The 18,732-nt window shown below is 39.9% G+C and overlaps 1 protein-coding gene across 1 annotated transcript in view; it reads right to left on the bottom strand.

Moving 5' to 3' along the window:
- Window positions 1-395: 395 nt before the first annotated feature.
- LOC120802689 (protein turtle homolog B-like) overlaps window positions 396-18,732 on the bottom strand; it is a 144,672-nt gene continuing 126,335 nt past the window's right edge. Inside the window, exons 18-20 of the mRNA XM_040150765.1 lie at window positions 8,032-9,669; window positions 2,816-2,943; window positions 396-610 (exon numbers count right to left, since the gene is read on the bottom strand). Of these exons, the coding sequence (XP_040006699.1) occupies window positions 396-610; window positions 2,816-2,943; window positions 8,032-9,669 (1,981 nt within the window). The remainder of the gene's footprint in view (window positions 611-2,815; window positions 2,944-8,031; window positions 9,670-18,732) is intronic.

Here is an 18,732-nt window from a genome sequence, read left to right as displayed (position 1 = left end):
GTTTGTCACTGTTGCTGTTTCAATGACAATAAGTTGAAACCAGTATTTTCGTCAGAATCATCTCTTCTGTAAAAACAATGAGTTTGGTTCCTGAAAAGAATTCTTGTGGGTTCTGGATCTGATTTCTGATTCTTCCAAGTACATTTGGAGTCATCGTAGATTAGCTCATGAACATTGGAGAATGCTTACTATGCAGACTGAATTGACCAAGGGCGTAGAATATACCAAATCTGAATGCTGAAATTTAGTGCTATTCCCCTTTATAGATAATAAACTGCAAACATCTTTAACTGATAACGTTGGGTTTTTTTCAAACTGGGATGTAGCTATTGTTAGCTAGTGTTATTTTAGAATGGGGGTGTATTGCATGGTTGTGACCTTGTCCTCACGGACTTTCAGAGGAGAGTGGAATGGTCTAGGTCTATGTTGTCCATGCTAGCCAAAATAGCCTTCTGGTCCTCCCGAGTTGGGCGGCGGTACAGCAGAGCAGAAAAGCGAGTATATGGGTCATGGAGGATGGGCCGTTTCCTCTTCTTGCGGAGGTAGAGAGCTTCTTCGGGTTCGAGTACCTGAGAGGTGTAGGCCTGCTGGGTCTGAGAGGTGGAGACACCTGGAGGAGGGGAAATGAACGGCAGGTCACTGCCACCAGAACTCATGGAGGCAATGTTTATAGGCAATTCTACACAATAATCCCACTGACATCACTATAGTATTCCCTTTACCGTCCTACCACTATCTAATTATAGAATTTCATGTGAAATCATGTGTCTGCTCTACCTCATCATGGAGTCCACATCAATATCTATGAGGAAAAAATGTAATTGATACAGTACAGTGTTTACAGTACATTGTTTTACATTGTGAAGTAATGCTGTTACTTCTGGATGAGGCTACGGGAGTCCAGTGTACAATTTATGTTTTATGTACCTAGAAGTTCAGAGTGTCTTTAAGCAGTTTTTTTTCTAATGGTAAACTACTCATTTTGGAAAAAGACTTATTTCCTTTCTTGCAGAAAATTAGATGAGAAAACTGATACAACTTTCATGTTTGTACATTATATACAGTATGAAACTAGAGCCAGCAGGCGGTTAGTTTAGCTTAGCATAAAGACTGGAAGCTGTGCGCTGATTAGCATCATCTATATAAATAGCGGTCGATGTATGTCAGACTGTTGTAGGTTATAGTGAATAATTTTCTCCCAGCTCTGTTAGCCCTTTGCAATGTACATGGTAATTTAAAACTGATCAGATATTTGCTAAAATCTAATTGCAAGGTGATCAGAAGTAGCGGATGTCAATTTGGACAATGCAATACATCCCCACATCCGGTGTAGACAGAAAGTTAAAAGATAAAATTACAAAACTGGAGCACTACCTTGTTAACAAGCATAAAGGCAATAAACCTATCATATGAAAAGTGAAGTGTATTCGAATGTTGATGCAATGGCTTAGCTTAAAAAAAAGTGAACAAACTACATAATCAGTGAGTAAAAATCTTTTAACTGAACGAGACCAAACGATTCAAACCAGTAAAGTGATTTTTATAATTTACACCACTGGTGCATGCCTATCCATGGGTTCCCTTTGGCAGATCCTGTGCACTATAGTACAGGTTTTTTTTTTTTGCTTTTGTTTGGACATCTCAATGTCAATGTAGAACCAAAACAAGTTTAAAGAAAAGTGCACAGTGGTTATGTGTGAGTTAGTTTTAAGTCTTTATCTATCATTCTTAACCTTTCATCTCTGAAAAATTGGCCACTATAGCAACAAAATAATTTAACATTCACTACTTTGCCAAGTCAAGGTAAAGTCATGATCAGTTTTGCTGTTTACATTTTAAATGCTTCTGATTTATTAATCATGCAATTATCTTGTGATAGTTTAGGCAAAAGAAAAATGTTATTAAAAAATAAGAACACATAAATCCGGATTTTGAGGGATTAGAAGCAGCAACGTTTCTTGTGACTTTAAACTTAATGTGGCAGAGCTGAAACTTTTGGGTCTTAAAAATCATAAAAGTCAATATATGCATTTTGTAACCATGAAATTAATTACCTAAAATGTGATGTGACATTTGCTTGCTCAATTTAATGGAGCACTCCATAAATTTTACACATTAAGTTCCGTTTATCTGTTATCTGTTTAACAGAGTTGCATTATGGTCAATGTAGGATGCAGTGCTTTTGGAGCTTGAACAATACTAGTGAAGGACAGCCTGGGCACTGCTGCTTTGATTTTGACCATTGTTTTCTTAATCTGTCTCTCATGAGCCCCCCAGCTTTGTAAAGGTCCAATGCTAAATCACAGCAGTACTCCTTTAAATCGTCTTTTTAGAAATGTAAACTAATTTTTACAATATGATGTGCAAAATCAGCGATGACCCCATTCGTTTACTTGAGTCAACACTGGAGAGAACAAGGGAGTTTTGCTTCACAAAACTTTGTGAAATTACAATACGTAATGTAATGTGTTACAATATTTTAGTTTGGAAACTGCTTTGTCCACCTCTGGTAAATGACTGTGAAAGAAAATGTAGTTCTAACCCTTCTGCCAAATGTTTTGTACAAATTCATTTCACAGCTTTTGAGATATCTGGCTTACAGGTACACAGACAGACAGCTATGTCACTCTGTTAGTGGGAGTATTGATAATGTCACAAATAAATCTGATGCATCAATTGTAGTTAACAAAAAATGTAAGAATAAAACTTTAAGAAGCAAAGAAAAAAACATTTTTTTTTCATGTCATCATGATGTAGAAATTTTTTAAAAATATCACTGCTTAATAAGTGAGAACGGGGAGAACATGGTTCACACCTGCTTTCTTTCTGCTCTTGGAGTTATTGTTGTTCATTGTCATCTTCTTGGCCTTTTTAATACGTTGGTATCTCAGTGCATCAATCCTCTCAGACCCTGAAAGGGCACTCGGCGCACCTCGACGTTTTCTGGATAAAGAAGAGAGAGAAGGGAAAACGGGTAACTCCAGGTCAAAAATAGTGAGAGGACTGTTTCTGCACTACGGAGTGCAACAGAACCAGAGACCCGCACAATCTCAAAACAGCACGTGCTCGTGCTAAGCCAGAGGTGCAGCACATTGCCAAAGGATCAATGTGAGACACCTAAAGAGCTGTAGTCTGAAATTCAGCAAAAGTTAATTTTTTTTTCAAAGGTTTGAGGAACAATGTGATTAGTTCTACTACTGCCATAACCTTGTACATCATCTGGATTTACTAACATTTATGTTTAGATAATGATGATTATGTTATGTTCTACAGAATATGTTCATAAATCCAGATGGTATATTACATTGCACACCTTGAAATTTCATTGCCCGTCAGAGATAACTAAGATATTTTTGCTCAGATTGATCCAAACAATCGTTATCCAAGAAAATAAAGTATTACACAATCTCTGAAACCATCTATTTCCTTAATGGTGTAGATTAGGACAGTGAGTAGTTTTTGAGAAGATACAACATCAAAAAAAAATTGCACTGTTGGTTTCAGAGGAAAATTCTGCAAAATTGAACAATATTTTCAACAAAATGTAGTAAGACTTTTCAATTGTTGTCGTGTTTGCAGATTGGATATTTATTCTAAAAATGAATCTGTCCCACTCTGAAAATAACAGATGCAAATGTTTCCTTGGTGTGGCGTGAATATTTCTCAGCTGCTCATGATTGCATCTACAGACCTCCCTCCTATTCATGGAGGCAATTATGTCTTGGCAGCCCACCGATTTCTGCCACAAACAGACACTTGGTTCTCTCAAGGCACAGAAAACAATTAGCATTACAGAGAGGCCATCTTCCCACCGTGGCTGCAGAGAGAAACCGAAGTTCATTAGTAGAGGGGAAGAATCACAGCTGAGCAACAAAGCATCATCAATATGTATTCATAGACATGGATACTGTCTACAATGGGCTTCACCATGCTGACAGGGGGAGAGATGGCGGGAGGGGAAAATGACTACTCGGGAACAGTCACATAATGAAAAATAAGCCAAAGAAAAGCGAAGCACTAGGACAACAAATGTAACAAGAATTTATCCATATAATTGTTTCTTTTTTTGAAACGGAAGAGCAATATTTAGCGATGGCATGCATGGCAGTTTGCACATGGAACACGACTTTAAAGGGGAATACATTCAAAAGCACTTCATTGGGCATTTCACTCAAACATAAGGGGGTTCTCAACCCCCACCACAATCCCCACCCCCACCTCCACCCCTACCCCGTGTGCCCCCGCCTCTGCAAACCCTAGGCAAAATTTTGTTCCTTACGATAAAAAGAAGTGCATAAGCTTTTTGTGGCAGGACACTTGCTTCAAATGGCAGTAAGAACTGTTCTGCAGTCCAAACTTGCAAGTGCAATTGTATAATTACAGTAGATGGTTTGAGTCATGCTACAAATGCTTTATACAGGAGATTAAGGCCATGTGTCCACCAGGAATCTTTTAAGTTATTCGGCCAAAGAGATGTTTGCAGGAAGCGCTGGACATGGCTCCTGCTATTGCTTTGTGGCTATTTAAAACCTGCGAGGAATCTGGTGCATTTCTGTTAAAAGCTGGATTTTTTTTTTTTTTTTTTTTACTGTGCTGAGACCTTTATACTTGCTAAACTTTCATCATTGCCAGGAACATGCATAAGTATTTCAGCTGAACTGTTACTGCAAAAAAAGAGCTGTGAATGACAGCTCCCAGTGGACAAACAGCTTGAGGTAACATAATAACGCCAATCTTATAAAATATTTCTTGGAGAATAGGGTCCAAAATATTTTAAGTTGGTGTCATACATCATAAGCATCTGTAAAATATAAATGGCAGAATGTGTCACGCTTGAGGAGAATGCTAAGAGTGCTTTTACAAAGTGATCATCTGAGAGTAAAAATGTCTATGTGGAAGGAAGTTCACATAGACAACCGTTTCATAAATACACTGTATGCCACACCTTGTGATAATCTATATAGTACAAAAAGACACAAGAGAATTAAGTGATCATCATCATCATCCTTAGAGAAGCCTATTTGCTTTTTATGATGAAAAATTAACATCACCCGGATGTATGACTACAGTTCTATGACTACATGTGTGGCCATCTAATGGACTTCACTATTGGTTATTTTTTGATAAAGAAAGTAGAAGGATTTTTTGCTGGCTCTGGCCATGGGTCAAAGAGCAGGTGAGGCTGGTCTTCCAAACCCGTACTAATCACATCTTCAGACTGAGTGGGAGGAGGAGGCCAAGAGTCTCTGGAGTAGCTGGATATCAGTTTAACATCTTGCAAGATGTTGGGTCCAAATAATGAGTGGGAAGAATGGCATGTTGAGGAGTGCTCACCACTCATCCTCCTGTAGCATCAGAAGCATCACCCAAAAGTGCCTGGTTCCGACCTACTGTATGCAGCCCACATTCTCTCATGGTTGACCAGAGGCACCCTGATTAATACTGTCCCCTTATTGTGGGCCTAACTGTGAGCCTTGACAAACTCTTTGGCAATTTCTTCAGTCTTTGTTGGTTGACAGGCAAGGGAGCTTGCCGAGAAGGCTAGGCTAGTGCTGAACCCCGAGAAGGCATTAACATATGTATATGGAATTGGTTGGGGTTGAGTAGCAATAGATTCCACCCTGGGGATGATGGACGAATAGGAGAGATAGCTTACTCACTCCACTTGTATTCTTGACATGTGCGATTCCTTAGTCTGACTGTCGGGCCTTGACCAGTGAGTCACCTTGGGCTTGACTTGCATGTGAAGTTGGTGGTAAAGTCATCCACTAGCATTTCAAAAGCGGAGGAGGAAGAGGGATGACTATTCAACAGCGGCTAATGGAGCAGATAGCTGAGTGAGTAGTGGTGGGTCAAAGAAGGTGAGTGGGTCTTCCTCAAACCATTGTGAGCTGGTGTGGTGGGAGGAGGCAGAGTTAGTGAACTGCAGCAGAAACAAGTGGACTGGGGATCTTGAGCAAAAATGAGAGTGGAGAAGATGGAACAGGTCTTGTCCATGATGATATCTTGAATGTGACAGTCATTTTTGCTGAAAAGTGCTTTGCATTGATTCAAGGTGAAATGAGGGAGATAAACACAAATGGCATACTACTACCTAACTGTGTGACGGGTTCATTGAGCTGCCTCAAGGTGCTGACGCACAGCCTCATTAGGGTAAATCAATAGAGAAGTCCTTAGAGGGCTGAACTCATACAAAATACCATCAACCTATAGTGCATTGTCAAAAAAATGATGGGAGGCTTTTGTAGGGGCTTTCTTCTGCATTGACAATCATTTAACTTCTCGCTGATATCAAACCCATGGCATATAGGACAAAACTGAAGTGTGGTTTTATCTCTAGACAAAAGGTGTTGGTGTGTAGAAACATGTCTGATTCTCATAACCATTTAGCTGGAGAATAGTCCAGATGTGAACTTTGGCTTTTGCAGCACTATCCTGAAATGAATTAAATACCAATGGATGACCTTTGCTAACTTAATTTTCAGAGCGCTGATCCAAGTAACCAAAAAAATACTTGAATAAATAAATATTTGAAGTGGTTTGAGGCTGATGAGATAGATTTACCTTTTGGTGCGGTATTAAAAAGTTGCATGTGAATGTGGTCAGTTAGCAAACCACTCAAGCATGAAATCATGTTGGTGATACATCTCTTACCTAATCTATTAGCTAATAGATGGCATATGCATATCAGTCAGAATGCATAATGTTCTAAAGACTGCAGAACTTAAAATGCATAGCCACTTTGGCAAAAAGGCAAAAGGAAAGAACTGAAATTAACTACACATGTTGACTGAAAGGAGGAACAAATCAAACAAAGACTCAAAGTCTTGTATTCCCCTTTAAAGGACGAGGTGATCAAAAAAGTCCCACCTGCTAACCCCCCCCTTTCAGACATGGATCCAACCCTTACCTATTGCGGTGTAGAGGACCTGGTCACAACAACGCTGCCCAGATAGCTGAGATCAATCAAAAACAAAGCAGGTAAGACTCCAGGAGCCATCAAGAACCACCATACTGCCTCTAATTTGTAATGATGGAAACATTGCAGTACATGAGAAGCGGACAGGCCCTGTGACACACTTTGCCCAACAAACTTTCCTTGGTAGTCGGACCTGGGGGAGTCCTTGGGGCAATTAAAGGGTTTGGGGAGAGGAGGGTTACTGAAGGGGAAGGGGAAGTAGGGCAGGCAAAAATCTGAAGATAAGGGAGAATTGGTCATGCAGTCAGGTTACTAAGGCCGAGGATGGGCCGCAGGGCCTGCCAAGATGAACTCTTCTTAAAGCATCCGTCTGCATGAAAAAGGCATCTTCAAAGGCTTGGAGCTAGACATAACAATGGGTGTTTGTTTTGTCCGGGGAATCAATTGGATGAATATTATGGGATTCCTCCTGTTAGGTGAAAGCAGGGTAACGCATGATACAGATGGAAAAAAAGGGACCTTGTGGTGTTGTCTGCAGATTCCCAGGCTTTTAGGGGCTTGTGCAAAACAAATTACATACTGCACAATCAATAGTATTTCTCATCTGGATTGACTGCAGCCCCAAAAGGTCGGAAATGTAATCTGTGAAGCAAATGCATTTTCTTGTCCAGTCAACAAATAATTTGTTTCATTATTTATACTTTTTGGTCTTTTCACTGGAAAAAGTTGGTTTTTTTTTTAAATGATAATTTTGGAACAATGCTTCACAGATGCAGTGGGTGAATACCTCTAACTTGATGTTTGACATGAAAAGCAGCATTGACCAAACTCAAACTGAATTGAAATCCTCAAGTTTATCAAATGAATTATCACAACACAATGGGTTTCCTTCAACCATAAAGTTCTCAATTTTCATATAAAAGTGTTAACAAATGAAAAAAGCATAAACTAAACTATCAAACTAATTTGCCACAGAGATGATTTAAAAAACTGATGGATATTAGACAGCACTCCAGTAACCAAAATGTCAGAGCAAATTCACACATCAAAGCATTATGGGTTGGTGCAGATGACTCAAATGGTATCCCTATCTGCATGCCTATTGCACCTACCCTGAAGCTGACAACTGGGGTGGAGAGGGTTCAGATGGAAGGATCTCCTCCTCAGTCCTCCTCTGAGATGGCATCTGCCCAAATATGTTGCTGCTTTCCATGGGGGGTGATGGGGACTGGGAAGCTGGGTAGCTGGTTGCAGAGGTGGCAAAGGCCATGTGGGAACGGTAGCTGGGACTTGTCCTCCTGCTATCCTGGCCTTGGGCAGGTGAGGAGGAAGGGGAAGATCTCCTTGAGAAGCTGGCTGTGGAAGGAGGGAGGAGGGTAATCTCAGACATCTCTGGGGGTATGGGAGGTTGGACAAAGCTGGGACGTGGCCTGGGACGTACTACAATCTCTGGGGAGCCATTGTGAGAGCTAAGGGGGCTCTGGGTAAGGGGTGACAGTCGAGAGGGCTGGAGAACCACCTGATGCATGCCAGAATCCATCCTACGAGCCTGTCTGGGACTGAAACGAGGGGTGGTTTCAAACCATCGTGTGTCCAGGCTACTGAATGTGCTAGGGACAATAGGGGCCATTGGATCGGTGTAAGGCAAAACCGGCACACCAATACTGTGGCTTGTGTGTCTTAGCTGCCCTAAATGTGCCTCTTGCATAGCTAAATGCTTGGCTGGGGAGCCATGAGGCTTGGCCTTGCTGGGAGACTTGCTTTTGTGGCTCTTTGGGGCCTCCAGTGGCAGGACAGCTGGGTAAGTGGGCATTGGCAGGGAGGAGGGCTGGAAAGCACTAAGGGGAAGAACATGAGGTGGAGGAGGGTAGGGGGAGTCGTGGCGGAGATGCAAAGGGTGATGTGGTGGAAAAATGAATTGGGGCCCCTCCAAACTTGCAAAGGTGAAATCCAGTCCCTGCCAAATCTCCGGTGAACGAGAGGAAGGGGTGAGTGTCAGAGGAAGTGGGAAACCAGAGACAGCATATTGTGGGAAATCACTCTCCCCCATTTCTTCAGGAATCATGGGGTGACCAAAAGGACCTTCAGCAAGATATGGAGGGGAGGACATGACAGAGCTGAGAGGGCTGGTATCAGGCATGTAAAAAGGCGGCGGGGGATCATGATCCCCAGGGGGGCCTAGATAGCCATAGAAAGCCCTGTGGTGGAGAGAGCCTCGGATCTGCCCTGTGGCCTGGAGCCGACTGCTCTCCATGATGGTCATACCTTCGAAGGGCCTGTGGAAACGAGGGCTGTAGGCTGGAGGTTGAAGATAGGATTCCTGACTGGAGATGGGGGAAAACTGGTGAGGCCGAAGGGGGGCCATAACTGGTGGCAGAGGCCTGGGATCATCATTCTCTTCATCTGACTGCCGGAATTCAGGATAGAGGTCTGATTCTTCCACAAAGGGGAAGCCCTCAATTCGCCGGGGCTTAACAGACATTTCTGCATCAGTGGGATCAATGACAAAGCGTCCATCTGGGCCTCGGCTGATGAGTTCAATGGGTGTTGTTGCTTCAGCTTCATGCTTGGAGATACTGTACTTCTTGCTTGTTATTGCTCTTTTGGTCTTCTTGTATAAAGACAATTCCTCCTTCTTCCCTGGACTTGGGGGTGGTTTCTTCCCACGCTGGTCATGACTATCTTCAGATGATTCTGACAGGGATGCCTTTGAACGAACGCTCTCTGGGCTCACCTTTCCTGAAGATGACCTAAGAAAAACAATATATAAGAAGTGAATAGTCAGAAAATTAAAAAAAATCAAGTGCTCTGCCAAGCAAAGCATCACTGATCCTCCTCCTGCACGCAAGGAGGGAATATCACACACTAAATGACACTATATTGAACAGTGTGAATCTCAAACATATATTAAAATTCATGCATAATTCCATTTGATTTGACATTAAACAAATCAATATTTTTCTATAACACTTAATATTCATTACTAAATTTCTTTAACAAATAATTTGACAGTGAACAAACAACACACCAATTGTTATGTGACTGTGATTCAGTTGCTATATCCTCAGTGGTGCTCTGAAATACATGACATCACATTTTTCTAACTGAGCCCTGGCCATTTCAAAGCAGTGAGAGGAGCACAGAAAAAAATCATCTCAGTGAGATACCTAAAACTATTTCAACTAGAAAGCAAATAGTGGGTCAATGTAGAACACCCCCAAATTGAAGTAAAAAGTGAGCAATACTCTTTCTTTTTTCTTTTTTAACAAAGCCTATAAAATGGACATCTCTGTGTGTGGCACACGTTTCAGTAAATATCTAAAAATGTCTACTCTGTGCTGTGTTAGAATAGACAAGCTCAGACACTGTGTTACATGGGACGAAAGCCTCTGTTAGTTCAATGGGCACTATTTTATGCTCTAGGTGAATATGTTGTGATGGTGAGGATGTAAATGTAAATGTCTGGAGTAGGACTTGGAGTCGGGCTTGGGATAAGCAAAGCTTGCTAAACCATGTCAGGGCTTAAAAGTAATTGTCCATGACAACGTCAAAAGATGAACAGAGTTTTGTACTAGATTTGAGCAACACTGTAGAAATAGGGTTGAGGTAGGTGGCATCGACAGCAATGTAATGCTCTGGTATAGCAGACGTGTAACTGGCAGGTGGAGAAGAAGAGCCTCTGATCAAAGACATATACAGATAAGTAAGAGTATTACCAATCATTACTTGAAGTGGTACATACTGTTTTATCAAAACCTCTCAAAACCATCTCAAAAGTCCGTCTAATCATGAAAGCTATTTGAAATGATCCACCTTGGGCAACTACCTTTTCCCTGTAGGCAGCTTTGGGTTTGAGAGTTCTGGGTGGTGTCTATCCCTTATTTTAACTGAAGCATCCTACCCAGAATTGTCGCTATCAAAGACTTTACAAGTTCAGGAGTTATATAACTTATATTTGATAAATACGATCAGTACATAACACACTTTAACACTTTAACATACATGGTATGAAGCTCAGTACCGATTTGTATTTGATATTCTTGTTAAACAAAACAAGTGTTTTACAGTTTTTCTTGATCACTTATACATTATAACTGGGCATATTAACTCAACATCCCAAACCATGATGCCATCTACCAAAAACGTTGATACGTTAAAAAAAATACATCAATTAACAACATACACTGGGAAGAAAAACTATGTGAACCCTTTGGAATTACGTAGTTTTCTGTGTTAATTGTTCGTGGAATGCGATCTTCGTCATAGTCACAAGTATAGACAAAGATATCATCACGTGATCATACACGGGAGGACTATGACAGAAGCTGGACAGCTAGTGCAAACCAACCTTAGCTGTTACACGGTGGCAACCAAAGGAAAAACTGGTAATTTGCCTTGTTGCTACTGTGATACTTTTTAGTGCATATAGACCGAATCTCCACTAAGTTCTAAATGTACTTTTTTACTGTACCATAGTAATGGATGACCATAGGTCAGTAAGGGTCAAATTTCTTTCTGCAGAACTGAGAGGCAGCCATGTATTGGAGGTAGGCGGAGAGTTCTCACAGCTGAGCAGGAGACTGCCCTGGTGAATATGGTGACTGCCAATAATGCCATCTGTTTGAAAGAAATTCAACCCAAATAATTGAAGACCAGGTAGACTTCCAAGGAACTGACAACATCAGCATTTCCACCATTGACCCGATTGCTCAGATGAACCGCATTAGGACAAACCAGCTGTACCATGTGCCTTTTGAGGGGAATTCAAACAGAATTAAGGAGCAATGATTCCAATATGTGCAGGTAATTGCTGTACTGTACATACGTTTTGAAAGTATGTAAAGTATGGCCGATCTCTCCAGCATATCAGTACACTGTATTTTACTGTAATTTGTTACAGTAACTGCAGTACACACATCTTTCATTCCAGGACAGTAGTATACCAAAGTGTTTTCTATTTACTTTTGTAGAGAGTCTTAGAGCTGGACGACACAGCTGACCCACATGAGTACATCTTTTTTCGACAAGGCAATGTTCAAGCTAAAAAAAAGGCACAAAATGGAGTGTAACATCATTGGTCACCATGCCATCATACATGTTCATCATGTTCCTGGCCAGAGGGGAAATGTTACCGTAATACAACATGAAACAACTCCTTCCATTTCTAGATCAGCTGTACTATAATGTACTATAATATTCTTCAATAGGGGGCCAAGCCAGTGCAACCAGAGCAAGCCCTATATGTTGTCATTTAGGATAACATGAGTTTCCATCGGGCTGCTCTGGTTCGCGCCTGATTCATTGACCACTCCAGGATCACTGTTGTCAGAAATGTTCCCCATTTCTGAATCTAATGGAGGAATGTTTCTCAGCATGGCGGTGGAAAGTGTATGACCGCAACCCCTATGCACAGCAAAACCTCCTTTAGGCAATGGTGGACACATGTGGTCATGCGTCTGTGGAGTCTATCCAGGGTTTGATAACGCATACAAGGGGTTTTTTCCCACACTGGCTAGCGACAGCAAACATAATGTGTGATGATGATGAGATATTATGGCCTGACCCAGACTGGTGACAAGATGATGAGAACGCTGATGATGATGCTGATGCTGAGTAACCTGTACATCTGCTGCATTTGGTGTTCCTGAAAGGGTTATCTGGATAGTGAGGGCTGTGATTTTTCCAAATAATAAGTTCCAAATAAAACCTATTATAAACATTTTGGTAGAAGTGAATTAATCCTTCCATTGTGTAACAAACAGTGATGTAGTTTTTGTTTTCTGACAGTTTGTTTGTGTTGTCTGAGGGCAAAGTTTGAATTGGGACCCGGAAGTTAGATTTCTGTATCGTTGGGTGTGAGTTTTTAAAATTGTGTGAGAAGATGTGAGAAAATAGAGAGTTGTTCCAGGAATTGTGTCCAAGCAATTGAGAAAACCAATTTTACAGCACAATTTTACAGTATATTTTTAAAATGTATGTATCTGTTGTGTCTTTATATTGTGTTCATCAAATAAACTGGTTGTTCTGGGGGAAAGTGCCATCCAGGTTTTTATGGTAGTGTTTTTAACTGATCTCACCAGTGTGTAATGGCTATTTTGTGGTGTATGTGTATTTGATGGCTTTTGTGTGATTTCAGAAGGCAAAGTTTGGTTTATATGTAAGGTTACATGGTTTTGAGTGGAGTGGAGTGGAGTTTGTGAAGATGAGTGTGCAGTTATGCATTTGTGTTAAGAGTTTTTAAAAATACAGCATGATATCAAGAAATGTGTCTTGGCAATCAAAAACAAACTGTAATATGAAGGAGGAAATGAAACCACGATTTGCTTTGAAGCCACAATCACTTTATTTCGTGGTAAGATGAAACATATAGCCAATCCTCAATGGAATCATTAAGGCTTGTGCTGGTAATGACTAAGTTATGAATAGTGTCTATGAGGCAGCTGCCAATGAAAACCACTTTTACATATGACATATATTCAGATTGTTTCCAGGGTGCAGTGCCTTTTCGATGTGTTTTCTTTGAAAAGTCAGATCTGCTTTATGAGGCCACAAAGACTGCTCATACAACATGATTAATTTAATCATTCATTGTTTGTTATTTTTGTAGATTTGACCATCATTCCTACTGGTTACAATAAGATTTTAATCAATCTGTTTAGACAACAGGCTAAAACTGGACTTGTTTTAAAGCTTTCCGATTGGTTTTATTTCATTTAAAACATTTAAAATATGTGGCAAAAGCTGTTTCTGATCAAGCTATTGTGTTGACATTTCTCTAAAAAATGGGGACTACAACCATAAGGAATAGTGGCCAAAATGATAAAATACAGAATTTATAATTCAGAACCTGCCCATTATGTTCTTAGCACACACACAGTAAAAAATACAGCTGATACTCTTCAAACTGGCTGTATCATTTCACAACACAAATTAAGGCATCGCAGCAATTATTGCCTCATTAAATGGTCACTGAATGAAGATTCAGTGATCACTACTGATGCCATAAAAATAGAGGTCTTTTAAATATACTCTATCATTATACAGTTATATAAAATTCTGATTTTTCACAATGTTTTCCATAAGCTTACACATTTTGTCATAAGGAGCCTTAGGCACTGATGCTGCTTTTGATACAAGCTAAAACTGCAGAACAGTTAAAACACTTGGTTTTCAATCAATGTAACAAGGTAGATTAACAGAGTAAGGAACAAGAGTAGCTGTGACAGCTTCTGGGATGGGAAAGGAATAGTGGTGAAGTCTATCAGCTCAGGAGTGCCAAAAAAAGTGTTCCAGGTCACTTGGAGGTGGAATAGTGATTTAAAGGAGTTAGTTGGGACGCAGTCACATACAGCTCAAACCACAAAAATAGTCACAAAGCATAAGCAGAGTGCTGTGCAGAAAACAAGGATTATGTTAAAGTTATACGTATTTGCTTTATTGCCGACAGTTAGATGAGAAGGTTGAGATCACTGTCATATGTGTATGGTAAACATAAGGCTATGGCCAGCAGCCAGTTGAATTACTGTAATGAACTGGAAACGAGGGACAACAGCTAGCCTAGCTCCATCCATCTGTGACAAAATACGCCAACCAGCACCTCTACACATTACTAACACGAAAGCTGAAGTGTAATGACAATGACTCACCATTTTACAGGCACTAGTAGGGAGATTTTGTTAATTTTGAATACAGCCAGGCTAGCTTCTTTCCCCCTATTTCCAGTCTATGTGCTAAGCTAAGCTAACTGGCTACTGGCTGTAGATTCCATCTTCTCATTTAACGCTCTGTCAGAAAGAAATTAAGTACATTTCCCAGAATGTTTAACTATTCTTTTAACAAATAACGTAAAGTACTTTCATTGAACGCACATCTCAAGAATGATTTCATTGTTCTGGAAACATGCGTCTCAAGATTTAGATATTAACTTCAGACAAAATCAGCAATATATGCCTTCATCTAAAATAGCAAGAATGTTTCTCGTGGGGAGTACGATGTTATTCACATTCATATTCATAAAACTTGTTTCATCATCCGCCTTGGACTCATTGATGTTTCAATTGATTAATCATCATTACCAATACAGTGAATTATCATTATACTGTATAAAGCTGATCAACTCAGATCTCAGTATCTGAAATCTTTTTTATTTAAATGAATAGTTCAAATTTTTTGGAAATACACTTATTCTCTTTCTAGCCAAGAGTTGGATGAGAAGACTCACACAAATCTTACTCTATCTCTGTACACTAAATATGAAGCTAGGGCCAAGGGACAGTTAGCTATGTTTAGCATTAATACTGGAAGCAGGGTGAAACAGCTAGCCTGGCTCACTCAAAAGGCTATACGCTCACTAATTAATTTATTATATCTCATTTGTTTAATCCACACAAAAACTTGAAGTGCAAAAACAATTTGTAGTTCTATGGGTAGTTATGTGCCAGACTGTGCTATACCAGACGAGACCCAGGATACCTGTTTCCCTCTGCTTCCAGCATTATGCTTAGCTAAGCTAACTGTCCGCTTACCTAATTTCACATTTAGTTTTACAGACATGTGAGTATTATCAATTCTGATTTAACTAAATTGAATGAGAATAAGCGTATTTCCCAAAAGGTTAAACTATGAAATGAAAGCGAACATTATATGACCCATTATCTACATGTGTCCTGTGTGTCCTACCTGTGTCTTTTAATCTTGTTTCACATGGCAAGATGGATTATTTATTTAAAAATTCCCTAATCTTCTGATGACGAAGATCCTTCATCTTTCATGTATGAAAGACCATGTACCAGTATTGTTGTCACCTGGTGGGGACATTTGGCCAGAAGCATGCAGCCAGGTCAGGAGTCTGAGGGGCTGGGACTGAACCCAAGTGCAAAGGGGTCTATACAGTGTGCAAGAACGGGGGGACAATAGTTGGCACACTCACTGAGGACTGGAAGGTTGGGGCCTGTACCTGCTTGCGTCCAGCCCCTCCCAGTAGGGCTCAATGCTGGGAATGAAGCTAAGTGGACTCCTGTAGAAGTGGGGAGATCAGACAATAAGAAGTGGGGAGAATATGCAGGTAAACAGGAAGCCTGTTAATGAGAGGTATGTTTATTTAAAAAGCAAAAGAAAATGAGAGAAAATTGCTTGATATTATTGTTAACAGGGCTGAAAAAGACAAAAATGGGATGAAATTGTAGTGACTCAGAAGATCTGAGAGAGAGAAGTATCAGAAGAGAGAAAGAGCCTGGAGACAAGAGAGGCTATCATGGAGCAACAAGACATAGGTAAAGGGCAAGAGAGAGGAAAGAAATATCAGTTAAGATGTGACCACTGCACTTTCAGATACTTCCCTATTTATTGACTCTAAGGGTATATGGCCAAAATCCCACACACTCAGACCCAGAACACTAGTCATATGATGCAGCTCAGATTCCTTGTCTTGTTTTCTTGGTTTGTCTTGTGTATTTTGTTTTTGACTTTTTGTTTTGTTTAGTTTTTTTTTAAATTTCCACCCACTTAAGATAGGGAGATGTAAGAGGGTCGCATTTCGTGAAATGAGACGTCCTTCCCAGTCATGTGCCATCTGAGGTGACATCACTTGCTGATGACAGCCACACAGCTGTTGCAGCGCTCTGTAGCACCTCGGTAGCCTTGAATTTTGAAATATTAGCCTATGCATGTCACACAATCAATACTTTAGCAAGCGTCCACACATGCACAGCAAACCTGTATTTGGACTTTACAGATCAGCCAAACCAGGTTGATATCTTAAGTGTTTAGTTCAAACCCCTATGTGTAGAAATTTTAAGTGATAATAGCATCTTTTAAATTATTCTGCTTTTGTATTTTTATAAAAATTAGATAATCCAGATGAAACCTGATACTGTTTGTGTTTCATTCAGCCCACTAATCACTATTTCCACAGATCATGTAGTAAGCAGCCAGATTTACTGTCCTGTAGACAGTTTTTGTTTTTGTTTTTTAAATACTACCACTGCAAGTTGCCAAAGTCAGAAATTGTAAACATGTGAGCTTTAATCAATAGATAAAGGTTTTTTTTGGGTTTCTTTGCCAGTCAGACCTACTCTTCAAATATAAAGCCCTTTATTTTCTAGCTCTCAAAAAATGCCATAAAAAGACCAAAACCAAAAAGATCAATAAACCATGTCTGTCTCTCAGTTGTTACAAATCCCCTGCCCTGTGTGTGGCTCTCAGCCGCAAGCCAATTGGTTCCTACTGAATGAAACATTTTATATCCTCGTTTTTTTAAAAAGGCTACATAATTTCCTCAACTAGTCCATTTGTTAAGGACTATTTTCAGCCATGGATTTCAGCTAACGGTTCAGCTAATTGATGTGTTTTTAATAGTTTTTGGACAACAATGGAGCTCTATGGCTCAGAGGAAGATATATCATACTTTGATACACACAGACGATATTTACATTCATTGTTGGTTTTGGTCTTTACATGGGATTTGTTGACAAGAAACTAGACTTATCCTTTAATTACAGTGGCTTCAAAAAATACTCAGATTCTTTCCCGTGTTGCACACTTTGTGTCGTAGATTTTATTTTAAATGGATAAAATTGCCATTTTTGCCCATTAATCTACACTCAGTAACCCATAATGACACAGTTTTTAGAAATGTTTGCAAATATACAAAAAAAAAATTGAACAAAAAACTGAAATCTCTCATTTACAAAAATATTCAGACCCTCAATTCAGTACTTTGTAGAAGCCCCTTTGGCAGCAATTACCAGCTTTGCACACCTGGATTTGGGCAGTTTATCCCATTCTTCTTGGCAGATCCTCTCAAGCTCATCAAGATTGGATGAGAATCATCTGTGAACTGCCATCTTCAGGTCTTTCCAAAGATATTCTATATTGAAGTATATTTAAGTTTAGAGATTAGGTTTTACATTTAAGTCTCTTTCTTGGCTGTATGTACAGTAACTACAGTCTCAGGCTGGCCGGCCAACTCTCCACCAGGAAGAGTCCTGCTGGTTCCGAACTTCTTCCATTTCATAATTATTGAGTCCACTGTGCTCCTGGGAACACTCAAGAAACGTATTTATACCCTTACCCGGATCTGTACCTCACCACAGTTTTATCACAGAGGTCTACAGAGAGCTCCTTGGAGTTCATGGCTTGATTTTTATCCTCACATGCTGTGTGAGTTGTGGATCCTTACATACAAAGGTATGTGCCTTTCTAAACTATGTCCAAACTATTCAAGCCACAGGTGGACTCCACTCAAGTTCCAGACACATCTCAAGGATGACTAAAGTAAAGATGTACCTGACTTGGAGTGCCAAAGCAGAGGGCCTGAAAACCTTTGTAAATGAGAGATTTCAGTTTTTGATTTTTTTATATTTTCAAAAAATTCCAAAAATGTGTCTCCACTTTTTCATGTGTTATTGTGTGTAGACTGACGGGCAAAAATGGCAATTCTATGCCTCAAAAATGAAAGCTATAACACATTAAGTTTCCAAAAAGTGAAGGGGTTTGAATACTTTATGGATCTGCAGTAGTTTAACAAGTTGATGAATCAGAAAACAAATAAAGAAAATGAAATTAATGTTGTTGTTATTTGTCCATGCCAGCAGTTGATAAAACTGCATTCTTTGTAGTACCGTCATTACAAAACAGCATTCCAGTATGCATTCATTTAAAAATAATCAGTAGAGGTGTGTCTCCTGAAAAACTTCCACCTAGGATAATCATATTTTTTTTTACTCAGAACAGTCCTCTCTCATGGCAAACATATTGACTTGTGTAATACAGGTGCAACATAATGATGGATACATTCTATTTAGATGCATCAG

Source organism: Xiphias gladius, chromosome 17 (assembly GCF_016859285.1).
Source record: "Xiphias gladius isolate SHS-SW01 ecotype Sanya breed wild chromosome 17, ASM1685928v1, whole genome shotgun sequence".
Taxonomy (NCBI): domain Eukaryota; kingdom Metazoa; phylum Chordata; class Actinopteri; order Istiophoriformes; family Xiphiidae; genus Xiphias; species Xiphias gladius.
This window is presented reverse-complemented; position numbering and strand designations above follow the sequence as displayed.